Source organism: Onychostoma macrolepis, chromosome 20 (genome assembly GCF_012432095.1).
Source record: "Onychostoma macrolepis isolate SWU-2019 chromosome 20, ASM1243209v1, whole genome shotgun sequence".
NCBI classification, from domain to species: domain Eukaryota; kingdom Metazoa; phylum Chordata; class Actinopteri; order Cypriniformes; family Cyprinidae; genus Onychostoma; species Onychostoma macrolepis.
In genome coordinates this window covers 22,492,994-22,519,105 of record NC_081174.1, presented here as the reverse complement: position 1 = coordinate 22,519,105, position 26,112 = coordinate 22,492,994, and the positions used below count along the sequence as shown (strand labels likewise).

At 41.0% G+C, this 26,112-nt stretch overlaps 1 protein-coding gene across 3 annotated transcripts in view; it reads left to right on the top strand.

Annotated features, from left to right (window-relative positions):
- LOC131527358 (adhesion G-protein coupled receptor F1-like) overlaps nucleotides 1-23,970 on the top strand; it is a 36,454-nt gene extending 12,484 nt beyond the window's left edge. Inside the window, exons 5-20 of one of the 3 annotated variants that reach the window (XM_058756397.1) lie at nucleotides 891-1,037; nucleotides 2,697-2,768; nucleotides 3,026-3,097; nucleotides 18,160-18,260; nucleotides 18,649-18,716; nucleotides 18,807-18,943; nucleotides 19,067-19,261; nucleotides 19,602-19,802; nucleotides 19,922-20,065; nucleotides 20,373-20,548; nucleotides 20,635-20,805; nucleotides 21,079-22,428; nucleotides 22,599-22,640; nucleotides 23,076-23,135; nucleotides 23,243-23,306; nucleotides 23,467-23,970. In XM_058756397.1, coding sequence (XP_058612380.1) covers nucleotides 891-1,037; nucleotides 2,697-2,768; nucleotides 3,026-3,097; nucleotides 18,160-18,260; nucleotides 18,649-18,716; nucleotides 18,807-18,943; nucleotides 19,067-19,261; nucleotides 19,602-19,802; nucleotides 19,922-20,065; nucleotides 20,373-20,548; nucleotides 20,635-20,805; nucleotides 21,079-22,428; nucleotides 22,599-22,640; nucleotides 23,076-23,135; nucleotides 23,243-23,306; nucleotides 23,467-23,546 — 3,080 coding nt within the window. In that variant the 3' untranslated portion in view covers nucleotides 23,547-23,970. Of the gene's footprint in view, nucleotides 1-890; nucleotides 1,038-2,693; nucleotides 2,769-3,025; nucleotides 3,098-18,159; nucleotides 18,261-18,648; nucleotides 18,717-18,806; nucleotides 18,944-19,066; nucleotides 19,262-19,601; nucleotides 19,803-19,921; nucleotides 20,066-20,372; nucleotides 20,549-20,634; nucleotides 20,806-21,078; nucleotides 22,429-22,598; nucleotides 22,641-23,075; nucleotides 23,136-23,242; nucleotides 23,307-23,466 lie in introns of all 3 variants that reach the window. The other 2 variants (XM_058756396.1, XM_058756398.1) reach the window with 2 other exon arrangements.
- The last annotated feature ends 2,142 nt before the right edge of the window (nucleotides 23,971-26,112 follow it).

The window sequence follows — 26,112 nt, the reverse complement described above, 5'->3', positions numbered from 1 at the left end:
ACATTAATGGCTGTGTTTTGAGGGGAATTTAGACAGTTATACAAGCTGTACACTCACTACTTTACATTGTAGCAAAGTGTCATTTCATGTCACATGAAAAGATATAATAAAATATTTACAAAAATGTGAGGGGTGTACTGTGAGATACTGTATTTGGCGTGCTGTCTGAGGGAAGGGCTCCGAGCTCGGAATATAGCCCGAACCCAGAGAACTCACACACTGTGTGTGTGTGTGTGTGTGTGTGTGTGTGTGTGTGTGTGATTCTTATTAAGTAACCTGTGCTGAATTAGTTGATTATATGAACGTGCTCCTCCCGAACTTTGTTAGTAAAACATTTATTAAATATATACATGAAACAAACACTGAAAACTATTCGTAAACTATTCACGCTCTTGTCGGGAAGGATATAACGTTACAAAAATGAATGAAACTGTTAATAGCAGTAACCCATGCAAAGGTGCGATTCATTTATTTGCATTATCATGATTTTCAGATTTATTTGCATTTTAAACATTTTTTTCTAATTATATATTTTTTCTGTAATTAAGTCAAGTCAAGTTCAAGTTGAGCTTTATTGTCATTCCGCTACATGCAGGGGCATACAGTGGAACGAAATGTCATGCCCCACAGGACCACGGTGCTACATAAATACAGGCATACAACAATGGAGTAAAACAATATAAACCTGTACACAATTATCCTACTGATAGATTTTGACTATAAATATACTATATATAATTTTTTTTTTCTTTACCTATACATAAACTAGAAAATACAAACTATACGTATACTTCAGATAAATACTGTACTTCAGATAAATACTGTAGATTGTAGAAAAATGATTATAAATATTGAAGATATTGTTCATAAATGTGTTATTCTCTTTCCAGATATAAATGAATGTCTGTTCAGTCCATTTGTATGTGGTCCAAATTCCAACTGCACAAATGAAATGGGAAGTTACAATTGCTCATGTCTGGATGGATTCACTGCAACAAACTCAAGTCTCTCCATCAGCATCAATAACACATGTAGAGGTATATTTTATTTAGACATTTGTATATCATGAAATTTTGCTCACATGCCAGTCACTGTACTCTTTCTCTTTCTCAAATTTTTAATCAATTACACAATGTGTCAGGTAATTAATCTAATTAACTGCTCATCAGATTTGGCTGAGCATGAAATACATATTAGATAGATCGTTGCTCGTGTGATATTGCTTAACTATATCATATGATATAAATGAGACAAAAACTCATACAGAGGCATTCTCCCCAATATCTTGAATTTAAGGGCCCTGCATCATGTTCGGCACCAATCAACTGTATAGTGTATACAGGGCCGTGCACAGACATTTTGAGGGGCACTTAGGGGGTGGGTGCTTGTCAATACACATTATCCGGTTGTTACAAATACTACCAGTCAAAAGTTTTTTATGATTTTTTATGATTTTTAAAGAAGCTTTTTCTGCTCACCAAGGCTGCATTTTTTTTTATCCAAAGTACAGCAAAAACAGTTAAATGTTTTAATATTTTTACTATTTCAAATAACTGATTTTTATTTGAATATATTTTAAAATGTAATTTATTTCGGTGATCAAAGCTACATTTTCAGCATCATTACTCTTCAGTGTCACATGATCCTTCAGAAATCATTCTAATATTCTGATTTGCTGCTCAAGAAACATTTATTATTATTATTATTATTATTAATAATATTATCATCAATATTTAAAAGAGTTGAGTAGATTTTTTTCAGGATTCTTTGATGAATAGAAATATCCAAAGATCAGCATTTATACACTATAACCATTCAAAAGCTTGGAGTCAGTATATTGGAAAGAAATGATAGAAATTAATACTATTATTTAGCAAGGATGCTTTAAATGGATCAAAAGTGATGATAAAGACTTTATAATGAATGTAGAATTTATAGTAACTAGTAACTAAGACAAGTGATTATAATGGGAAATATACTTAATAGCAAGAATTAAAGTGTGACAAACTGCTAAATATTCTATATGATGATTTACCTGCTGGCTTGCTGTAGCTTTGAATTCATGTTTGCGATGTTGAACTGCCTTAAGCAGCCTCCCTTTGCTCTTTCTCACTCTTTCTCTTTCTCCTTTTTTGTGAAGGCATTTTTTTTTCTACAAAATGTGCCAACAACAGCAAATTTGGTGTTATTTATATTAGATCTAATCGGGTAGGCCTACAATAATTTGATTAGACATTCTAAGAATGTGGATATTCTATACAAGTTGTTACGAATTTTAGAAGACCCAGAGCAAATCATTACCGATAGAAATACAAAAACAAGCTACCAAATGACTAATTCAACAGATCAACCACTGACTGTAATGTGGATTGCAATGCATCTAGCTGTTAATGCATCGACTTTCGGGAAGAACTGCCATCTCCAGCGAGCGGGCACACAGATTGTGAGTGATGCCGCAGAGTGGCGGAAAAACACGGAGCCAATTCACGGAATCAGTGGATCTATAGCGGAGCGGTAACAGAATGCTTTGAGCTGGGGTGATAGCGGGGGTGGGTTTGGTGAGAGAGGGGCACCTCAGCTGATGAGGGCAGAGGGGCAGTGGCACTAGCCACCGGGCCACCCCCCTGTGCACGGCCCTGAGTGTATAACTGTAAAGTCCATTTCAAAGTCATGTCAATTTTCTTCAATTCCAGCAGTACCATCATCAACACCACCACCAATAACAATACCATCAACACCTCCAACAACAAGAAGAAACACAACAACAGGTATGGCCAGTAAAACACAAGTTGGGAAGTAGGGTTAGTTGTAGGGAGGGTGTTCTTGTCCCAATAAAGCACCACCCGCATAATAATTTCATTGTTGATGTGTGGACCGAATATTAACTGTGGACCGAATATTAACTGTTCCAATTAAAACAGAAACTATTCATGTGCTTGTTGGGAAGGATATAACAAAAATGAATACAAATATTATCCATGCATAGGATACAGTCAATTTTCATGTCAAAGTCAGTTTTCTTCAGTTCCAACAGTACCATCATCATCACCATCACCACCACCAATAACACCAACATCAACACTTCCAACAACAACAGGTATGCCCAGTAAAACAAAATCTGAGATACAGCACAACAACTGTATGTGAAGATGCTGAAGATTATTAGTATTGAGAACCCATCTATTCAGTGCACACTTAAGTCTATGTTATTGCCACAAAGAGAGCGTTGAGATGAGGATCTAAACGCAGCTGTCCTTTTATTAAAAATATATACTTGAAACAAACACTGGAATAACAAAAGAAAAAAAAAAAAACAAGCAAACCATGGGTCTGTTTTTCATACCTTGCTTAAGACATCGGAGATGATTTGACAAATGCTAGATGTTTTAATCATGATAACAGATCTCTTGCTAATTTGGTTCTTCAAACAAGTTAGCAAATTTGATTAAAATATATAGATTACATTATCTGAGATTACTGCGTGTTGACATGTTCATTGGAAAGGGCAGATACATCGATACTCGAAACCATGATGAGCAGTGCAGTGACTGGCTGAAGGCAAGACAGCAATGTAATGACATCATATAATTAAGATCAAGGAAAGCCTAGAGAGTAAAATGGCATTAAAGATCTAATAGGTAAATAAAATGTGTAACCGTTTCTTTAAATGATTCCCAATTATTCTTCACTTTTTCTAGTGTTTGTAGACAATTGTTCATTGTCAAAAGTATTGTAATTAATTTAATTTTGATGCAAATTTGTTATACATGACAACATTAATGAAAGTTTCTTAATCCATAAAATCCATCTTAAAGGGATAGTTCACTCAAAAATGAAAATTAGCCCATGTTTTTCTTACCCTCAAAGCATCCTATAGGTGTATATAACTTTATTCTTTCAGATGAATCCAATCAGAGTTATATTAACGTTTTTCCTTGCTCTTCCAAGCGTTTCAATGGGAGTAAACAGGTGTTCCCTATCTGTCGGTCACTTCGAGTTACATATGACGATGACCCAATCATCTCAAACGCTAGTGAAACTTGGCTAGTGGACTTTGCATACCTGAGCCACTCCCCATGCATACGGGTATAAAGAGGCAACAGGTGCATCCACTCATCAGATTTTTGCTTCGGAGCCGAGTGAGTGAATGAATTTCAACTCCACAAAGCCAATCGTTTCTGAGAGCTGGAAAGAGAAGAGGCTGTTTTGGTGGGCATTACGTCGCATACATTACGTCCCTGTCATTAGCGATTCCCCTGGGCGCTTCAACTAAAAGAGCAGTTTCTCTAAAAGAGCAAATCACGGACGGCTCGGGTCTTTTTAAAGATGCCGCTCCATCCATGTCCTCTTGGTTGCGATCGTTACCTGTCTTCTGTCAACGGCCATGATCGTTGTCTTCAGTGTCTGGGCATCCAGCGTGCTGAAGCTACATTCGTAGATGGTTCATGCGCTCGCCGTCTAGTGCTCTGGGAGATCTGAGGATTACAGTGAGAGCTTCTCCCTCTCACTCCTCTTGCAGCGGCTGTCTCGTGTGGCTCCCGAGTTGTTTCACTGGCCCGGCTCGTGTCGGTCCCAGCATTGTGGGTCGTGTCGGTCCCGACCCGAGGTTGATGCAGGAGCTGTGCTTGGCGACTGACCTCGACCCCTAGGCGATGAAAGTCACGACGTAGTCCCTCGGGGAGGCAATGTCCACGTTAGTGGTCCAAGAGCGCCATCTTTGGCTCAATCTGGTCAAGATGAGAGACGTCAACAAAGTACACTTTCTTGACTCTCCCGTCTCCCAGGCTGGCCTGCTCAGCGACGCTGTCGAGGACTGTGCCCAACAGTCCTCAGCAGCACAGAAGCAGACCGAGGCCATCCAGCATATCCTGCCCCAACATGATTCTCTACCTGCCACCATTCCGTTCCATTCCATGCCCAAGTCTGCTCATCGCCATGGGCACCCTTCTACGTCCTCCGAAGTGAGCCTCCCGCAGGAGTGCGGCGCCTCCTGTGTTTCAGCCGGCCCCTAAGTCCTCTAAAAAGACGACGTGGCGGCCCTGACAAGGGTAACCCCGGGACATGGTAAGCTGCTCTTTCAGAGGACATGGTGAGTATAGCACCACTCCTTCCCCTGGAGAAGGGCCGGGCAGAGAATCCTGGATCTGTTCCGCCATAGTTTCAAGGTAGAGCAGTTTCCTCCGGGTAACCAGGCTCGTGGGTTGACAGTGGGCGATGTGCGTCCTCCTCACTCTCGCCCACAACGCCCCCTATTGCCAGCAGCCAAGAGATTGCAGCTCGGGGACCTCTCCATGCATCTCTGGCCAGTCCCTCCGGGGACACGGGGAGTCCTGCTGTGATGAGCCAGGACGTGATGCCTTCTGTGCCATCCAGCATGACTTCCCACCGCTGCACCACCGCAGGTGCATTGATCGAGCCTGCTCCTCCAGCCGAGATGAGGCAGGGGTAGAGTACATCCCTTGCTTCATCGTACCCAAGAAAGACGGTGGCCTTCGGCCAGTCCTGGATCTGCAAGTCTTGAATCGGGCCCTTTACAACCTTCCATTCAAGATGTTGATGCAGATGTATCTAGCCCCAGGATTGGTTTGCAGCATTCGACTTGAAGGACGCTTACTTTCATGTCTTGATTTTTCCTCAGCGCAGCCCGTTCTTTCGGTTTGAGGGTCGGGCATGGCAGTACAGGGTCCTCCCCTTCGGGCTGTCCCTGTCCCCTCGTGTCTTTACGAAGATCGCAGAGGGTGCCCTTACCCCATTATGAGAAGTGGGCATAAGGATCCTCAACTATCTCAAGCATGGCCCGTTCTCAAGAACAGTTGTGTGATCACAGGGACCTGGTGCTCCGGCACCTCAGCCAGTTGGGGCTTCTGGTCAACTGGGAAAAGAGCAAGCTCTCCCCTGTGCAAAGAATCTCTTTTCTTGGTATGGAGTTAGACTTGGTGAGTATGACGGCGCGTCTCAACAACGAGTTCTTTCAGAGGCAGGACAGTGGTACCACTGAAACACTTTCAGAGGCTCCTAGGGCATATGGCATCCGCAGCCGCATTTGCGCCACATGGATTGCTTCATATGAGACAACTTCAGCACTGGTTACACTCCCGAGTCCCGAGATGGGCATGGCACTGCGGTACAGTTTGCGTGACCATCACGCCGACGTGATGCCGCTCATTCAGTCCCTGGGCAGACCTTGTCTTTCTAAAGGCTGGCATGCCCTTAGAACAAGTGTCTCGGCATGTCGTTGTCACGACAGATGCCCCCATTGTGGGCTGGGGCGCTACATGCAATGGGCAGGCAGCCTCTGGGTTCTGGACAGGGCCTCGACTGCTTTGGCAAATCAACTGCCTTAAGTTGCTGGCAGTGCTACTAGCCTTGCAGCGGTTTCGGCCACTGCTGTATGGCAAGCACGTGTTCGTCCACATGGATAACAATGTGACTGTTTTGTACATCAGCTGGCAGGGTTGTCTACGATCACGTCACATCTCATAACTCAACCGCCATCTCCTCCTCTGGACTCAGACACGGCGCAAGTCGCTGCGTGCCATCCACATCCCAGGGGAGCTTGATCATGCAGCCAATGCGCTCTCATGACAGCTCACGTTCCCCGGAGAATGACGACTCCATCCCGAGACGATACGGCTGATCTGGAGTCGATTCGGGGAAGCCCAGGTAGACCTGTGTGCTTCCCACGAGTCCTCCCACTGCCAGCTGTATTAATCCCTGACCGAGGCCCCCTCGGCACAGACGCACTGGCACACAGCTGGCCTCAGGCTCTACGCAAGTATGCGTTTCCCCCAGTGAGCTTTCTCGCACAGACACTGAGCAAGGTCAGTGAGGACGAGGAACAGGTCCTGCTGGTTGCACTTTACTGGCCCACCCGGACCTGGTTTTCGGAACTCATGCCCCTCCCTTGCACATCCCTCTGAGGAAGGACCTCCTTTCTCAGGGGCTCGGCACCATACGGCACCCACGTCCAGATCTCTGGGACCTCCACGTGTGGCTCCTGGACGGGACGTGGCAGACTTAAGTGACCTGCCACCGGCGGTGGTAGACAACACCTCCCAGGCAAGAGCCTCTTCTACAAGGCAAGCCTATGCACTGAAGTGGAGTCTATTCGTGAACTGGTGTTCTTCTTGCCGAGAAGACCCCCGAAGATGCACGATTCGAGTAGTGCTTTCCTTCCTGCAAGAGAGGTTGGAGTGTAGGCTGTCACCCTCCACCTTGAAAGTGTATGTGACTGCTATCACAGCCCATCACGATGCAGTGGATGGCCGGTCAGTGGGAAAGCACAGAGTGCAGCGAGAATCTCATCGTCAGGTTCCTGAGTGGTGCCAAAATATTACATCCTCCTAGGTCACCCCTGGTGCCACCCTGGGATCTCTCCAGTGGTGGGCCGTCAGGGAAAGAGTTGCGGTGTGTAGAAATTAAGTACAAACTACAGGAATTCTTGCCTTCATATCCTCGTTTATTCTGGATAACACAAACGAATATATATGAGGACTCGTGCAGCATAACAACCAGCCTGCGGCAGCAATGCACGACGCGCTGTGACGTCTCATGCAGACTGTGCAATATATTTTCACAAAAACTCATTTTGAAAACATAACAATAAAGCATGTACCTGGATAACACAAACGAATATATATGAGGACTCGTGCAGCATAACAACCAGCGTGCGGCAGCAATGCACGACGCTGAGAAAGAGAAAATTACAGATTAAATAAAAAAAATAAAAGTAAAATCAAGGAAACATCTGAGTGTGCATCACCGAGGGCTTTATATCACAATCATACAAATATATCATGTGAATTCATCGATTACATGAAATACAGCCCTAATTGAATCACTGCAAAAACTTGTGCGACCTACCACTGTGACGTCTCATGCAGAGTGGGAAGCAGCAAAGTGCGCCAACCCCTCACGTCAGCATGGCGGCAGGAAACTCCAAATATGGTCATGGCAAGTGGAATCCCAAACTCATTTCCTAAATACACACCTGCTACAAAAGCAGGGCCTTCTCTGCTGGCCCTATAAAAAATAAAATTGTGTGAAAAATGTTTTTATTGATTATTTAGGTATCATTTTCATTTGTGTCATGTCCACAAAATTGCCTATGATTAGTTTAGTTGAGGTTGAACTGGAATATCCTACATAAAAAAAGTCTTGAGGCCAGCACTACAGATAGTGCTACCCTTTTGTTGAAAGACGTCACATCTGATTTGTTACGAGGATTAGTGACAGAATCATCAGCCAATCAAATTTTGACGTTCAATGACAGCCCGCCCTCTGGGTCTAGCGACGTGCCCAGTGCTACCCCCAGCGTTAGACCGCCCCTTCAGGGATTTCCAAGGAACGAAAGTGAAATTCAATGAAAAGAAAATGACAGCCACAGTCATCGGCGCCTACACCAGATCTCGTTGCTGATCTACTAAAAAAGCCTTTTTCAAGGCGCTCTTTTGCAGACAAAAGAGAATAACTGAGAAAGGAAGACCTAAACTGAATTCGCTAAGAAAGGCCAGCAAAGTTTTTATGCGCCATTTCAAAGACTGCAACTATGATTGCTACAAGTGGCTAACAGCTAACACCGAGCTCAAGTTATTTTGTTGGCCGTGTTTACTTTTTAAACCGAGTAAAGGGACATGGAATGACAGACCCATGGACTTTATTTACAAGTGACAGGTGAGTGCTTTATTATTTGATGAGTATTGTAGCATGCACATTATTATGGAGGTGTACGTGGTGTGTTGTTAATACTGTGGTGTGGTGTGTGGATGTCCAGCGTTTGTACAGTTTTGCTGCTTTGGTCGCATCGTCATTTTAGAGTGACGTGAATGTGCATAGTGACCCGTGTATTGGTGGATTACTTTTACTGACCATGTAGGGAAATTTACTCTGCATTTACCCCACCCTAATCTAGCCTACTGTTGAAATTGTTGATCAGCGTCATTGTTGTTGAGAGCCTGTGTGCTGCATAATATGTGTATTATATGCATTTGGCTGCGTTAGCTGTAACAGAGATGTGTAAGATGTGTACATGTAGTTTACACTTGCTTACTGAAGGCCCTGACTGAAACCCCACGGTACGCCACTGGATCTCTCTATCGTTCTGGCTGGACTTCAGAGGGGTCCCTTTGAGCCGCTGGATTCAGTAGAGCTTAAATTCCAGTCTGCTAAGACAGCACTCCTTCCATCAAGAGGGCCGAGGACCACCAAGCATTTTCGGTAAGCGAAGAGTACTTTGTGTTCGGGTCGGCCTACTCTCACGTTGTCCTGAGACCCCGGCCAGGATATATGCTAAAGGTTAACACCATGCCTTTTCGCGATCAGGTGGGGAACCTGTGGTGTCACGCTTCCTGCACCATTCCCCTTCACCCGGGTATGCGAGCGCCTTTTTTCCTCCTCCAGTAAGTTCCCCGAACGGCGAACCCTGGTTGAGTATCCTCCAGCATCCCCGGCAGTCAGACTGGGCGGAGCAGTCTGACGCCAGGCCCAGTATCGGTGTTAGCTTGCCCAGGTCTCCGGTCAGCCCCTGTACTGGGCTAGGTGTCCATATGGCTTGATTCCCTTCGGGTGATCCCATATGTGTATTCTTCCATGGTCTTCCCTTGACAGATCATTCTGTCAGTCTCTGCTGGCAGTCACTCCATCCCTACTCACAGGTAGGACCTGCCTCAGAGACCCATTCCATATGTAGTACTGCCCCAGGCCTGGGTCAGTCCATATCTGTCTCCACATGTTACCTCCCTACGAGTGGGATGTGGTCTCTATAGTGCCCTTCTCCAGAAGGCTCGCTTCCCCATCGTTACTGCCAAGCTGTAACAACTAACAGGAAAGACTTGAAGCAATCTTTCATTTGGGTTGAAGGTTGAAATCCCTTCTATTAAGAAATTTCTGTGGTGAAAGGAACAGCGGCTTGGCTATCACCAGCAGTGATATGCTCACCTTTGGTCCCTGCGGGAACCAAGGTCAGCGAATTTGCGCTAGGGCAGTGGGAAGGTTATGACCTTTGCGTAGCATTTGTCTGACACGCGGCTGCTTGTCAACATTTGCAATGCCATTGGGTTGTGACTGGGTTCAGGTTGTGGCGCTTTCCATGGACCCCTAATGTCGTCATCGACATGTAATAAATTTAGCTCTAATTTATATGTAATAAATTTGATTAGCTCCTCATTTAAGCTTTTATTTTGAATTTTAGCTTTAGGAAATCGAATCATAGATATTCGCTGGATCTGATTAATTGGTATTAATCAAAATGTATAATTTATACTTTCTTAACGACTCGAGCCAGCGAGCATTAAACCAGTATATTTTAGCAATCCTGTTTATCTCGTGGCCACGATAATAATACAGAATTGGTTGGGAAATTTTGAGCAACAGGTAACCCGATCTTTGGCAAATAATTTAAGATTTGAAAATCATGGCACTAGACCATTCATTAAAAATGAATCGAGAGTTTATTTACTATTCTAGGATACAATACTAACAAAACACATACACACACATACAAACGTTCTGGCAAGATGAAAGCAGTTTGAAGAAAGTTTAAGGCTATTCTCTGTCCTGAGAATAACGACGACCTGAAGACGTCACAAACAGAAGACTCGACTATCGTTATCTTTTTAAGATTCATTCAAGTCAGCTCAGCAAATAGAGATTGTTTGTTGGTTTACTTGCTTTGAGTTGAGTTGAAGGCTGTTATTTTTGAGGGAATCCCAGAGCTCCTTTTGCGGCTGCTGTGTCGTTGTCGCGTGACGTCACTCTGGGAATCCTATCTACGATTGAATGGCTTCCTGGCAGCGCGCAAATGTCAAGGCTTTGAAGTTCTTACACTGCAGACTTTGCAAGTTTCTTTGGTCAGACGTGGACAGTGTTGAAGTCCTTTGAGATGATCAGCTAGATGTTAAGTCTTTAGGCGGGTGTGGCGAGACCAAAGTTTCTAAGCAGTCAAGTTTTCCCAGCTCAGTTTTTCTTCCGCAGCTTTTCCAAAGCTGGGTGTCTGTTTTATCGGACTGATGTGAGTCCATCCCATTCACTGTTTGGTCCAATCACATTGTCTCTGTAGGGCGGAGCCCCGCCCATCACGGCTTCTTTTCGTGCATACATTGTCTGCTAATAAATATGTCACATGGAGGAAACATCCTAGCAGATTTCTATAAAGTGTTACAATCATGCCTTATGATGCTAAAAGTCAACATTCATCCTTATCACACTATTGCAATAAAAATAAGGTTTAATTCAATACCAAGCATGAGGTATTTGTCATATCAAATACCTATAATTTTACCTACTAAACGGGTTAAGTCATAGATTAAAAGATCCTAAGTTCTAATAACCACAGCAAGATAAAAAGCATAAAATACCACATTCATGTATATTGTCACGAATCTGGTCTGCACTTCCGTTCATTCACCACCAGAGGTCACTCGCTCACCACATGGACTTTCACACCACACATCACAATGGACTCCAATCACCAATCACTCATTGCACTAATCACATGCACACCTGATCCTACACACACACTATCACACACTCTATTTAAACCCTGGACTTTGTTTCCCTCACTGCCGAGTATTGTATGCGTTTACCGCTCCCCTAGCCGTAGCAACTCTACAGAGCCCTTGTCAGTATCCTAGTCTTGCATTGCCTGTTTTCCTGTGTTCGTTTTCTAGCCCGTGTTTCCTGAATTAACCCTTTCCGTGCCATTCCGTGTTTCTATTCAGTTCCTGTATTGTCCTGCATTTTTCACTCCCCTAGTGTCAGCTGCTTTACGGAACGTTTGTTATTTTCTAGTCTGTGTTCCCTGTATTTACCCCTGTCTATCTGTTCGGACTCTGTTTGTTCCCTTGCCTGGATTATAGCCTGTGTACCTGGATTATCTCTCTGCCTTGCCCTTTTGGATACTGTTCGCCCATCGTCGACCTTCGCTTGCCTTAGGATTACTCTTTGTCTTGTCCCTGCCATACCTTTTTACCATTGCTCGACCCTGCCTGTATCTATGACCATGCCTGTAAATAAAAGCTTGCACTTGGATCCGCACGTCTCACGTCTCGTCAGCCACGTTACATATATATATATTGTCTCTTGAGTATATTGCTTTAATAGCAGCAGTTTTTTTTTCTTAATTGTCCTTTTGGCAAATTCCACAAAACTTTTGGATGCTCTTTTGCAGAAGAAGAGAAAAAGAGCGCATTCCTTTGGAAGGCGGGAGACCAAAGCGGAGGTCCTGAGGTCATTAGGAGTATCACGTTGTGTGGCTCTGGTGATCTTCTTAGCTCAGACGAAGCTGTAAGTCAGTTGCTTTTTTGTTTATCAGAGGCATAGTTTATGGTAAGCGGGGTCGCAGTATCGCGAACGCTCTGGTTCTGGAACCTCTTCAAAGAAGTAGTTCTTTGTTGTTAACTCCGTGCAGATGTAGCGCGGTCATTTCATCCTCAAACTTATCATGGTTTACGAGTCTCTCAAGGTGATAAGGAGTGTATGGCCGGACGCTAGTCAGAGACTTGTGGCGTTGTGTTGGTCATTTGTTAATTTTTACGACACAGCGTGGAGGGAGGGATGTTCTGAGTTAAGATTATGTGTGTGCGTTCTTTTCGACCAGGTTCTACAGACATTACGTACGTAATCGAGACGTTTCTTTTCAACAGTCCAAAAGTTGTAAAATAAAATGCGCACATCCATAATAAAACATGCCTCACTTGGTTCCGGGGGGTGAATAAAGGCCTCCTGTAGCGAAGTGATGCGTTTTTTTTAGAAAAACATCCATATTTAATATGTTATGAATCCATTCTGGCGGATGATGTAAGATGTACGCATCAAGCACGCGTCTCTGAGATATGGTAGTTATGTGAGTTTGTTTACAGGAGCAAAGAAAGCAAAGTTTGCTTTCGTTACAAATCCTCATTTTGTGCTTCAAATTCGTGACTTTTTGTTTTGCTGTCTCTCCTCTGTGCTTCTGCATTCGTCACAAATCACCGGCGCATGCATGTACGTCCTATGCATGGATCGCGGAACGAACCAAAAGAAAGAAGGTGGGGGGGGGGGGTTGATATTTACATAGTTCATGAACATACAAAGTAACATGTAACATAATAGGCTATAAACAGTACTAAAGATGTCAGATATGTTAGCCTATGTATTTATGCTATGATTCTCCCATGATTTTGAAAACAAACATTAGACAACCAAACAAAAAATGTAATATGAGTTTCTGACAAAATGTTTTATTTAATGTTATAAATGAGTCTATTTATTAATTTAAATGAATTCATTATGTAGGGGCCTAACTAAAAAAAAATATATATATATAAAAAAACTGAGGACTTGTTTAGTCCAGACTTTTTGAATGAATCTCTTGAATGATTCAGAAATCAAATACATTTAACAGTCACTGTTTGCCACTGTGACGGTTCCCGTTGTTGGAAATTGGGCGCTTTGTGATTGGCGGCTCCGCCTATGACTCATTGATTCCAATCTGCAATTCATTGAGTACACCTGCCGCTGTGGTAGGCAAAGGAGGCTGGGGCTTGGACTTGGAACACTGGGTTGTGTTTGGTTTGATTTGTATTGTTTTGAGCACTTTGCTACTACAGCACATTACACCAGCAGCCAGGCACCCCGCTTTACACACTGATGATGCTGACGTTTTCGGAAATATGGTTATCTTTTCTGTTGTGTTTTTGTTTCATTATATTGATTTACTTTTGAGCTTAATAAAGCCTTTTCTTATTGAGCCTTATGTTTGTGTGTGTCCCTCCTTGTATTGCTTGCCTTTGAGCCAAGGGTTGTAACAGCCACCTACTGGCATAATGTAACATACAGTATCTCACAGAAGTGAGTACACCCCTCGCATTTTTGTAAATATTTTATTATATCTTTTCATGTGACAACACTGAAGAAATTACACTTTGCTACAATGTAAAGTAGTGAGTGTACAGCTTGTATAACAGTGTAAATTTGCTGTCCCCTCAAAATAACTCAACACAGAGCCATTAATGTCTAAACTGCTGGCCACAAAAGTAAGTACACCCCTAAGTGAAAATGTCCAAATTGGGCCCAATTAGCCATTTTCTCTCCCCGGTGTCATGTGACTCGTTAGTGTTTCAAGGTCTCAGGTGTGAATGGGGAGCAGGTGTGTTAAATTTGGTATTATCGCTCTCACTCTCTCATACTGGTACTGGAAGTTCAACATGGCAAAGAACTCTCTGAGGATCTGAAAAAAATAATTGTTGCTCTACATAAAGATGGCGTAGGCTATAAGAAGATTTCCAAGACCCTGAAACTGAGCTGCAGCACGGTGGCCAAGACCATACAGCGGTTTAACAGGACAGGTTCCACTTAGAACAGGCCTCGCCATGGTTGAGCAAAGAAGTTGAGTGCACGTGCTCAGCATCATATCCAGAGGTTGTGTTTGGGAAATAGACATATGAGTGCTGCCAGCATTGCTGCAGAGGTTGAAGGGGTGGGGGGTCAGCCTGTCACTGCTCAGACCATACGCCGCACACTGCATCAAATTGGTCTGCATGGCTGTCGTCCCAGAAGGAAGCCTCTTCTAAAGATGATGCACAAGAAAGCCCACAAACAGTTTGCTGAAGACAAGCAGACTAAAGTCATGGATTACTGGAACCATGTCCTGTGGTCTGATGAGACCAAGATAAACTTATTTGGTTCAGATGGTGTCAAGCGTGTGTGGCGGCAACCAGGTGAGGAGTACAAAGACAAGTGTGTCTTGCCTACAGTCAAGCGTGGTGGTGGGAGTGTCATGGTCTGGGGCTGCATGAGTGCTGCCGGCACTGGGGAGCTACAGTTCATTGAGGGAACCATGAATGCCAACATGTACTGTGACATACTGAAGCAGAGCATGATTTCTATTCCAACATGAAGACGACCCCAAACGCACTTCCAAGACGACCACTGCCTTGCTAAAGAAGCTGAGGGTAAAGGTGATGGACTGGCCAAGCATGTCTCCAGACCTAAACCCTATTGAGCATCTGTGGGGCATCCTCAAACGGAAGGTGGAGGAGCGCAAGGTATCTAACCTCCACCAGCTCCGTGATGTCGTCATGGAGGAGTGGAAGAGGACTCCAGTGGAAACCTGTGAAGCTCTGGTGAACTCCTTGCCCAAGAGGGTTAAGGCAGTGCTGGAAAATAATGGTGGCAACACAAAATATTGACACTTTGGGGTGTACTCACTTTTGTGGCCAGTGGTTTAGACATTAATGGCTGTGTTTTGAGGGGAATTTAGACAGTTATACAAGCTGTACACTCACTACTTTACATTGTAGCAAAGTGTTATTTCTTCAGTGTTGTCACATGAAAAGATATAATAAATAATTTACAAAAATGTGAGGGGTGTACTCACTTCTGTGAGATACTGTATACAATCTATAGCAGGGTTCGGCAACCTTTTTGGCATGACGTTAGGGTGACCATACGTGCCATTTTTACCAGACTCATCCTGGCCAGGATTTCTATATTGCCTAAAATATCTAGGATTTGGCTTTGTTTGCGTGTGCAGACAGATCGGTGTATAACCCGGTACACACCAAGCTGACGGTCGGCCGTTGGGCAGTTTTTGTTCATCGGCCGACTAAGTTTTCTCAGTGTTTTCTGCGCCGTCGGCTAAAGTTGGTCCTCGTTGGCCTTTTTTGGCCGATTCGACATGTTGAATCGGCGTCGGAACTCGTCGGTCAGTCAGGCCATCTGATCATTCTGATTGGCTGTTCAGCTGGCGAACAAGTGCACTAGAAAAGGCACAGAACGGACGTGCTTGGTGTGTCAGGGCAACTTTGGACCCAGACGCTGCCGACGTGAGCCGACCCCGCACTCTGCTTTCGTCGCCACTAGTTTGTCGGCGTCGGCTTGGTGTGTACTGGGCTTATGACATTGGTTCCTTATGTTTTTGAAACGCTCTCGAGGTACTTTGAATCAAAGCAATATAGAAACCCTGGCCAAGACACGTCCGGGGAAAATGGCACGTCATGTAGGGTGACCATATTTAAATTTTTCTGGTTAACTGTGCCAGATATACAGTGTGACCGTACTGAACACCACTGTATGTATGTGTGTGTGTGTGACAAGGCCAATGCATTACAACTGTTCAGTTTAATCACGTTCTATATTAATGCGCTGTTTTAATTGATGCGGGCGCACACACACACACCACTTGCACACAGAGATCGGAGATCACTCTGTGCAAAAAGTAACATTCAGAAGCTCATAAACTTCTTGTCAGTGCTACCACGTGACTTTTATTAATCGCTATATTATATTTCTCAGCAACGAGGAGGTAAACTGGCTGTTTTTAAAGTAATTATACTCCGCTTCATTGTTTGTAGAGAGAGACACAGACGTAGACAATTCTCACATCTCTCTCTCTCTCTCTCTTTCTCAAAATGTACGTCAGTATACAGTTTTCCCTATTTCTCGCATGTCAGCGATTATCCCTCTGCATGCCACTGTTGGCACGTGTGCCGTAGGTTGCCGACCCCTGATCTGTAACCTATTTAAAGCGTATCATTAGTTCCAAATGTTAATTATTCGCTTTGATCGAGCCCATGTCATATTTGTATCAGACCTCAAAAGTAACCCGGGCCCATGCCCGGGTGGCTCCCCCGCTTCCACGACCCTTAGTCCTACGTCATCCGCCCGAAACGGCTTGCACGTATGACAGTCAGCGGAAGTGAGAAAAAAGTGTTTATAACATTTTAAACATGGAAATTTTTCTTACAAAAACGCATTGATTCGCTGCAGGATATCTTTATTCACCCCCTGGAGCCACGTGAGGCTCATTTTATTATGGATGCGCGCGCTTTATTTTACTAATTTTGGACTGTTGAACAGAAACACCCGCTTACTCCCATTGAAATGCTTGGAGGAGGAAGGAAAAATTTTAATATAACTCCGATTGGATTTGTCTGAAAGAAGAAAGTCATATACACCTAGGATGCTTTGAGGGTAAGTAAAACATGGGCTACTTTTCATTTTTGGATGAACTATCCCTTTAAGACATAACCGACTGTGTTTAAATTGATTGTGCATCATAAAACCATTTTGAGATTTGAGAAGTGGCCTGCATCTCCTGCGACGCATCAAAGCCACCCACATAAAAGCTCAGAGTTCAAATTAATGCACAGCTTAGACAAACTGTATGTAATGTGTTTCACTGCAATAAAATTTTTGCAAACAAGCTAACTTAACAAGACACAGGTGAACTAAATGGGAGATAATAGAAACCGTAGCAACAAACACAAAAACAGGAACTAAACCAGAAATGTGCACACACAAAAAACATGAGAAGTGTCAAAATAAGAGTCTGTCTGGAAAAAAACATCATATTATATCAGTGGCAATACATTCATATTCATATACATTTTTAGCTTCTGGAAGTTAGTAGATTTAAGATATAATACATCAAATTAATGTATTGCTTTGCATGTTTGAGAAACAAATTTATAGATCTATAAACCCTTAGTTTGATTTCATGAAGGAAAAATATATTCATATTCTTGTTGTACTGAATTTTTTTTTTTATTCAACAGTGTCAACAACAACACTGACAGATACTGTGAATTTAAATGCACAAAAATATGACTGAATTTAAATGATTTTTTGTGTTAGCAGGGGTACAAAAATTATATGCAATGTGAAAATAATGTCATAAAATAACCCTCTCCAACTGGGTCCTATTAGTATATTGGTATTTGCATTAATATGGTTTTAAAGGAACACTCCACTATTTTTGAAAATAGGCTCATTTTCCAACTCCCCAAGAGTTAAACAGTTGGGTTTTACCGTTTTAGAATCCATTCAGCCGATCTCCGGGTCTGGTGGTAGCACTTTTAGCTCCATATCGGCCTAGAAAATGGCAACTTTTCATTTTCTGTCAGTCTTAGTACACGATGTAACTATAGAAGAGTCAAGTTTTAAATAGAAAAAATACCAAAACTCTTGCTAACAGTCTAATCAGATTCAATGCTAAAAGTGCTACCGCCAGACCCGGAGATCGGCTGAATGGATTCGAAAACGGTAAAACTCAACTATTTAACTCTTGGGGAGTTGGAAAATGAGCCTGTTTTCAAAAATAGTGGAGTGTTCCTTTAAGGTCTGAGGATTGTTGCTTAAATCTGTTTATACAATGCGCATAAATGGCCACTTCTTTTACAGTTATTGGAATGCTAATGAAAATAGTTAGGACTTATGACACCAGTCTTGCTGACCCTAGTAACAACAATTACAAAGATTTATCTGGACGAATTGCGTCAACAGTGAGTATTCGGTTTCAAATTTAATGAAATGTATTTATTTATTTATTTTAATTTTTTTTTTTTTTTTGATGATATGTTAATACTATAAATACAATTTTGAATACAGCTTGAACATAACTTTGAAGAAGTTGAAAAATTGTTGGTGTTTTTAAATTATTATTATTTTTTAATTTTTATATAAATATATGTATTTATTTTTTTGTAACATCCATTTAACAGTGAGAAGCAGTTAAAGTAACCTTCAATATCAACCTCTTTGCAAAGCCATGTAGAAAAGAGGCTTGATCCACATACAGATAACATAGTGATGTCATATCACAATAACTTCATTTAAGTTTTATTATTGTAACATTTTCAAGCATGCATTGGGTACTTTTGCTTTTTACAGATTGACACAAGTTATTCTAATAAGCTAACTGGCTACATTATTGGTTCCACAAGCATCTTGAGATTCAGGTATGATTAACATTTAAATTTTAACTTTTTTTCAAACATACACGTTAATACATGTCTCCACACTGATGTGGTTTGTGTTTTGCTGCATAGGCCTGGTAGTGTTTTAGCAGACTACACAATAAGGGCAACATCCAACAGCCTTGATTTTGGAGCAGCAAACACACAGATTTCTGACTCTCTAAGGGCACAAGGAATAGTTTTAGCTGAATATGCTTTTGCTCAAAGTGGTAAGGGTAGCCAGTGCCTAATCTAAAACCATTCACATTTCTTAGTTCCATAATATTTATTATTGTTTTGTTTGGGGTTTGTTTGTTGTTGGGTGATTTGAGCTGTATGGTTTTTACTTACAGATCAAACAAACTTCATAAGTGATCAGTTATATCCTCTGCAAAAGGTGGACCTGAACTGTAAACAGCCAGACTTTGCAAAGGGACAAATAAAATGGACAGTGGATAATGAAGATCCTGCACTAGACAACACAAAATACTTACTTTCAAACAGCAACAGAACTCTCACTGTGAAAAGTGCTAGTGAAAGTGACAGTGGTTAGTGACATGGATTTATTTAGTCTTTTTGTCTATTAGAATCTGGTTTTAAAAGGCAAACTGCTGTAAAACTGTGTCATAGTTTGATTTAAGTATATTAGCACTGCACTGATAAAGCATATGATTATACTAAATATTGTAAGTATACTAGGACACAGTATATGGCATAGATGATGCTGCCATATCAACATTAAGTTTAATTATGAAACCAATCAACCAAGCAAAATCAAAGCTACATTTATAGGACATTAATGTCATGAACATCCTCTCATTCACAAACTATTATATAAATAATTATATTAATAACACATTTGTTTATTGTTTTTTCCCCAACACGCAGGTCGATATTCATGCATCATACAAAGGAATACAATACCATACATTCAGTGGCAAAACATTGTTATTAAACAACGTCCCAGTATCATTGTGGGTGAAAAATACCGTGTTTTTCCATGTGATGGCAGCAGTTTCCAACTGAAATGTTCTGTTGATGTTGGCTACAATATTGAATGGGTCGTGGGTGGAAAAGTACTAATTTCAGGTTGTAGATACAAATCGCTGATACAGTTTTATAAGTTATTGAGTTGTAATTTAATTCTTCAATTAAATTCTCCATGTAATTAATATGTTTTTGAGTAAATTCTCTTTATACACAATCAGGGTCTGACAGTATCACATTAAACTATGCTACTCAGAAGGGAAATTGTACAGAGGAAGCCTTTACATGTCGTCTCAAGGATCTGCCACAACTACAGGATTACAGTTACAGCTATGGCAGCGTCACAGTTAGGACAAGCACGGAAAGTGAGTCTTCAGTTTCTCATTGTTTTCAGCTTAAAAGTGCTTTTTACTGTTTTACAGTTGCATTGAATGACTTTTATAATCTAGCAGCCGTTTCTTTGGATTGCAACACATAAGATTATCTGGTGTTGACTATTCCGTTCCTATTGTTTTGTCATTTGATCCTAGTCATTTATGATGATTCTCCGTAGTGTGCAAGTAGCTTGCAAGGGTACTTTCAAGTACCAAAATGTATAAAGTGTAATGTGATGTTCTGTTCTGAGAGAAATTGTTGAACTTCCTTCTGATTTGCAATCAAATACTTCTCCAGATTATGACTGTCGAAATGAAGAACTTGGAGTTGGTAAAACAAATGATGTGATGACAGGAGTCTGTGGAACAGGCTTGAAAGGCACCATAACTTACAAATGTGAATCAAATGTTTGGAAACCAGTAGAGGACAACTGTGTACTTGAAGATATCGACAACCTTCAAAAACAACTTGAGGTAATCTATTGATCATGTATCCATCTACAATAATCTGGCCATTTTAAAGGTTTCTATCATTTATATATTTGTGCTTTGCAATTTAGTCCTTGACTGTGGAGGGGATTCCAGGGTTTATGGCTAACCTCAGTATTGCCACATCAGAGAATAATATTAATATAACCCAGTCTGTTGCTACTGTCAAAGCAATTGTTGGTATACTCTTTAAAATTGCTGACTTGTCACAAACTACTACCATCAATAATCCTGTTATGGGGGTATGTATATGCGCATTTAAGATTTTGTGTGATATTTAATGTGTACATAATTGTTGCAATAACCATTCTATTCATTATTATGGTTCATTATTATATTATATTATAATCAGGATTGTTTTATTAAAATATGGCAGATCATGTTTTTATATTAGGATATAATATATTATTATGTTGTGTCTTATTATATTATCCAAATATCTTGTATATCAATTATTTTCACATTATCACGTTAAACTTCATAATATAAAGCATAATTTTATATTAAATTTCCAGAATTTCCTAAAAACAGTGGACATTATCGTATCCGGTAATGTCAGTGATACATGGAACAAACTGAACAAAGGCAACAACACAGAAAACACCAGCAATACACTTCTGAGCGCTATTGAGAATATAAGTGACCGTCTCACAGATGAGTTTGCGATTAAAGAAACATCCATTCAGCTGAATAGAACTACAATTAAAAACTCATTCAATATAACATCAGTGCTGCCAAACTCAGCTACAGAGATTGTGATACCACAGGTTCCTCAGGCGACTATCATAACCATCATAATCTTCACAACTCTTGACAATGTCCTGCCTTCTCAAGGTACTAATGACAGCAGGAAATCAGATGTCCGCATCAATGGAGATGTGGTTGTTGTTAAGGTTAATGAAACGCTTAACAACATTTCTTTTACATTTGACATTACTAATCAGTCTTTGGGAAATCCTCAGTGTGTCTTTTGGAACTTTAGTCTCAACACATGGGATTCCACTGGATGTGAAGTAAAGCGGAACAACACTGGCAAGATTACATGTGAATGCAACCACACAACCTCTTTTTCAATCCTAATGTCACCGTTTTCCATTGATTCCAATTCCAATTATCGCATGGCCTTAGCCTATATAACTTACATTGGTGTAGCTATTTCGATGGCCAGCTTGATTATATGCCTGATTATTGAGATTATTGTGTGGAAGTCAGTAAGAAGAAATGACACATCCTACATGCGACATGTCTCTATAGTCAACATCGCTGTGTCCCTGCTGATCGCAAACATCTGTTTTATCATTGGAGCTGCAATCGCAGAACAAGAGCAGCCAACCTCAGTGGGTCGTTGCAGTCCAGCTGTTTTCTTCATGCATTTTTTTTACCTGGCTCTTTTCTTCTGGATGTTAATGTCAGCGCTGTTGCTCTTTTACCGTACAGTCATGGTCTTGTCTCAAATGTCAAGGGCTAAAATGATGGTCATTGCCTTCACAGTCGGTTATGGTGCACCTTTGCTCATAGCGGTCATTACTGTTGCATCAACAGCTGGACCTCAAAATTATATTTCCAAAAGAAATGCATGCTGGCTGAACTGGAATGAGTCAAAGGCCCTGCTGGCATTTGTGATTCCAGCTCTCACTATTGTAGCCATAAACCTTGTGGTTTTGACTGTGGTTCTATACAAGATGTTGAGGAGAGGAGTTGCTGCTGCAACTCAACCAGATGAGAAACATGCTCTGGTGGTCATTGCCAGATGTGTGGCCTTTTTGACTCCTATCTTTGGTCTAACATGGGGATTTGGAATTGGAACCATGGTGTCACAGGAATTAGGCATTCATGTAGTGTTTGCACTCCTCAATTCACTGCAGGTATCACTTTCTTACTCATTAATATCAATTTTGTAATAAGGTTCAATTTTGTGTATAACCATTTTTTGCATGTCACTAATGATGCACATTGATTTATTATAAATGTCCATGTTCATAATTAAACTTGAATCACTTTGAATCATACCTTATTTATAACACTTCCTTTATAGGGATTCTTTATCTTGGTGTTTGGAACGCTTTTAGACAGCAAGGTATGAGTTTACTTCTGTTGCTTTCCAAAGAGCTTAAGTAAAGCCACTTAACTTCCTAATTTTGGATTTAATCTTTAAATTAATTGACCTAGCAATAATATGAGCACTGCAAAAAATATTACAGAAATATAAATAGGCTATTGAAGTCATTTTTATTAGAGTCGATAACTGAGATAGTGCCAATTGTGTTTGTGTGCGTTTGTATGAAGATAGACTGAGTTCTTGGGTTGTTACAAGAGATATAAATCTAGCATTGGTTTCCAGATAGGTGGTATAATACAAAGTTGCCATGAACAACAGTGAATATTATGAAATATGTGATTGCTGTATGGTGTGACTGACAAATCAGAATCACGTATTTCACAGAGCCGTATAATAAGCAGACATTTAAGATTTTCAAATTTCTTGATATTAAGTAGAGATCTTTGATTGCAGGTTCGTGAGTCACTACAAGGAAAACAGTTTCTACAGAAACTCACTTCCAGCCATACCAATGTAAATGCCTTTCTATAACAGCACACACTTATATGACGTTCAGCTTCTAAGCATTGCTAAATATTTTTACATTGACTCTGTGATTTATTTTGACTGATATCTTACAGAGCACCAGTGCTGGAACATCATCCACACCTGGACTGACTGTCTTTCAAAGGATGCGACAGAGGAGTAAGTAGATGAGATCAAATCTAAAATTAAGTATTTATTAACCTATTTTCCTTAAGAAGAATTCCTAATATTGCTGTATTTCTCATTTGGATAAATTTGCTAAATTAATGAATGTAAAGACAATGAGTTACTTGAGTAACATACATCTAACTATTTGCAGATGTGTACAATGTGTCTGAAGCCAACAATACAGCAGTTACAGACCGCTCCAACAGCTCATATTCTGTTACGAACAGTTAAAAGACACTCCAAAGGCAGTACTTTCTGTTACTATTTTAAGGGAGGAAATGTTCTGAGATGATTTGTCTAAAAAATAAGGTATCAAAATGACTTTTTACTTGATTGTGTAATATACTGTGAATGCAGTAAGGACTTTTATTTAAACTTGAAAAATTGGGGTAATTTTCACAACTCGAGTACTCTTTCTTTGTTTGTGACATTGACTTTTTTTTATATCAGACATTCTAAATGTGTAAGGTGCTGTTTGTCAGTAGGTTTAATTACATCCTGTTTTTCTGCTCAGTTATGATAAATTCCAAATGTTTCTAAACAATAATTACCAATATAATAACCAATAATCACCAATAATTAATTACTTCATATTGTATTTAAGTAGTTATCTTGAGCAACTCATTTTATACTAATAAACACAAATTAAAATGTTTCTCCTTGTCTTAATTGAACAGAACGGTTTAAGTGGTAGTAAGGGTAGATGTGTTATTTAAATGGTTGTAAGAGAGGCTGCTCCAACCTTAGTAGAAATGGAATCCAGCAATGGCAGTCTGGGATGCAAAATCAGCCCTTCGACATCGGGACATTATAGGCCAGGTACAAGCATGAGGAGGTTTTAGGCTAGGTGCAAGCAGGCCTATCTGGCAAAAAGCAACATCAGCTGAATGTTAACAGCTAGTGGTTGAGGAGGTGCGTCATCCAGAAGAAGCTACCAGGGTTACTAAAGCTGTATCTCAACCCAAGCAAGGTAAATGGACAAGATGGGAGGGCACTGACAAGAGGAGACTAACCTGAAAAGAGTTGTTGAATAAGGAGGCAAATGGGGCGAGTTTTCTCATCTGTGCCACATCTGTGATGTGCTTCCTAAACCTGAAGCTCTGGCTAGAAGAGGGTGCTACCAGCCCCTGCTAACCTCAAGCACATATAGTTGGTTGTATCATCAGCCTGACACAAGGCAGATACATTTGGCGTCATAAAGTACTAAAGTGTCAGGCAGCTTTACTTAAGCTGCCTCTGAGCATCCAGTCAACCCTCCCACGACTAACATCTTTCCTCCGAGAGGAAGAGAAACGCAAGCTCCTTGCAACCTAAAGCCCTAAACACACTGCACAATTTTAGCAATTATAAGATCATTGCATGTCACACTGTGCGACATGGATCTAATAAACTTGGCTACGATGTGTGTGTACGATGACTGTACGATGATGACATCTATTGACTCGTAGGCTACGATGCACGTTTCTATAGAAGAATGAAACGATTCCGTATTTTAAGGGATGGGTGGCAACCCTAAAAATGCACCCCGATCTACCTAAATGCAATATGTTCACGTGAATAATTTGTGATTTAGCTTCACCTATACAGAAGAAGTGAGTAGAAGTTTTTTTTTTTTAATGAATCTCTGGAAATCGCTTTTCTATGGAAGTTCGAAGCGGCCATGCATTATTATATATTTTTTCTTTCTTGTTTTGTCGTGATCATGACATAACAAAAGTTGTTTTCTCGTGATCACAACAAAAGTTAAGTTGTGATCTCAACATAACAAAAGTTGTTTTCCCGTTATCACTACTTATTTTTCTCGTGATCTTGACATAACAAAGGTTGTTCTCTAAGTTACACAACTGCGCCAACAGGTGGCAGTATAGAACTATTGATGGGGAGTTGTATATTATGGTGGCCGAGAGAGCTCAACACGCTGCAAATAGAAAAAACACCTGCAAATTAAGAAAACAACTTCATCAATTTGACAACACGCGCTACAAATGCTCACAACACAACCAAATAAAGAAACGCACTGGAAATATTCACAACACAACCAAACAAAGAAACTACAAATAAAATTATTTATTTGGTTGTGTTGTGAGCATTTGCAATACGTTTCTTTATTTGTTTGTGTTGTGTTGTATGTTACCGTATCCCAGAATCACTTGCGTGCAGACGACGATGGAAAGAACTCGGCGGATGAGAGTTCTGTGGGGGAATTCACATTGAAATGTAAGTATTGTGTTTTTTTTTTTTTTTACTCAAATACCTAGCGAAAGTGTTAAAAGCCAGATTTCTATTTTTTTTTTTTTTTAACACAAAGCCCACAAACAATAAGACAACCAGTATATAAGGCAATCTTCCCCTTTGTTGTGTTTTTGTAGTGCTGTCATGCAAGATATGTCCACACGTTTTAACCAAACTTGAGCACTTCAGTATTTTGTATGCATGTGCTGCTGTGTCATATTTTCTAATGTTGCACCAATTTTTGCATATGTTTAAATATGTTGTACATATTTTCAAAGACTGCACCACTGTCTAAATATTTTTCATAAGTGTTTCCATTTTCTCTTGTTTTAGGACTATTCTGGAGAAGATGAGCCTGCTGGGGAAGGACCTAAAAATACAAAGTAATCAAGTTAACAGACACATTTTTGCTGAAATCCATTGTGCTGTTGTTGTTAACAGGCATGGTTTATTTGCTCTGCCTTAGGATTGCAAGTGTCCTGGGACAGGTGAGGGAGTCAGTGGAAGCTGGTGGAGCTACTCAGGGAGGACATCCACATCCAATTCCAGAGAGAGACAGAGGAGA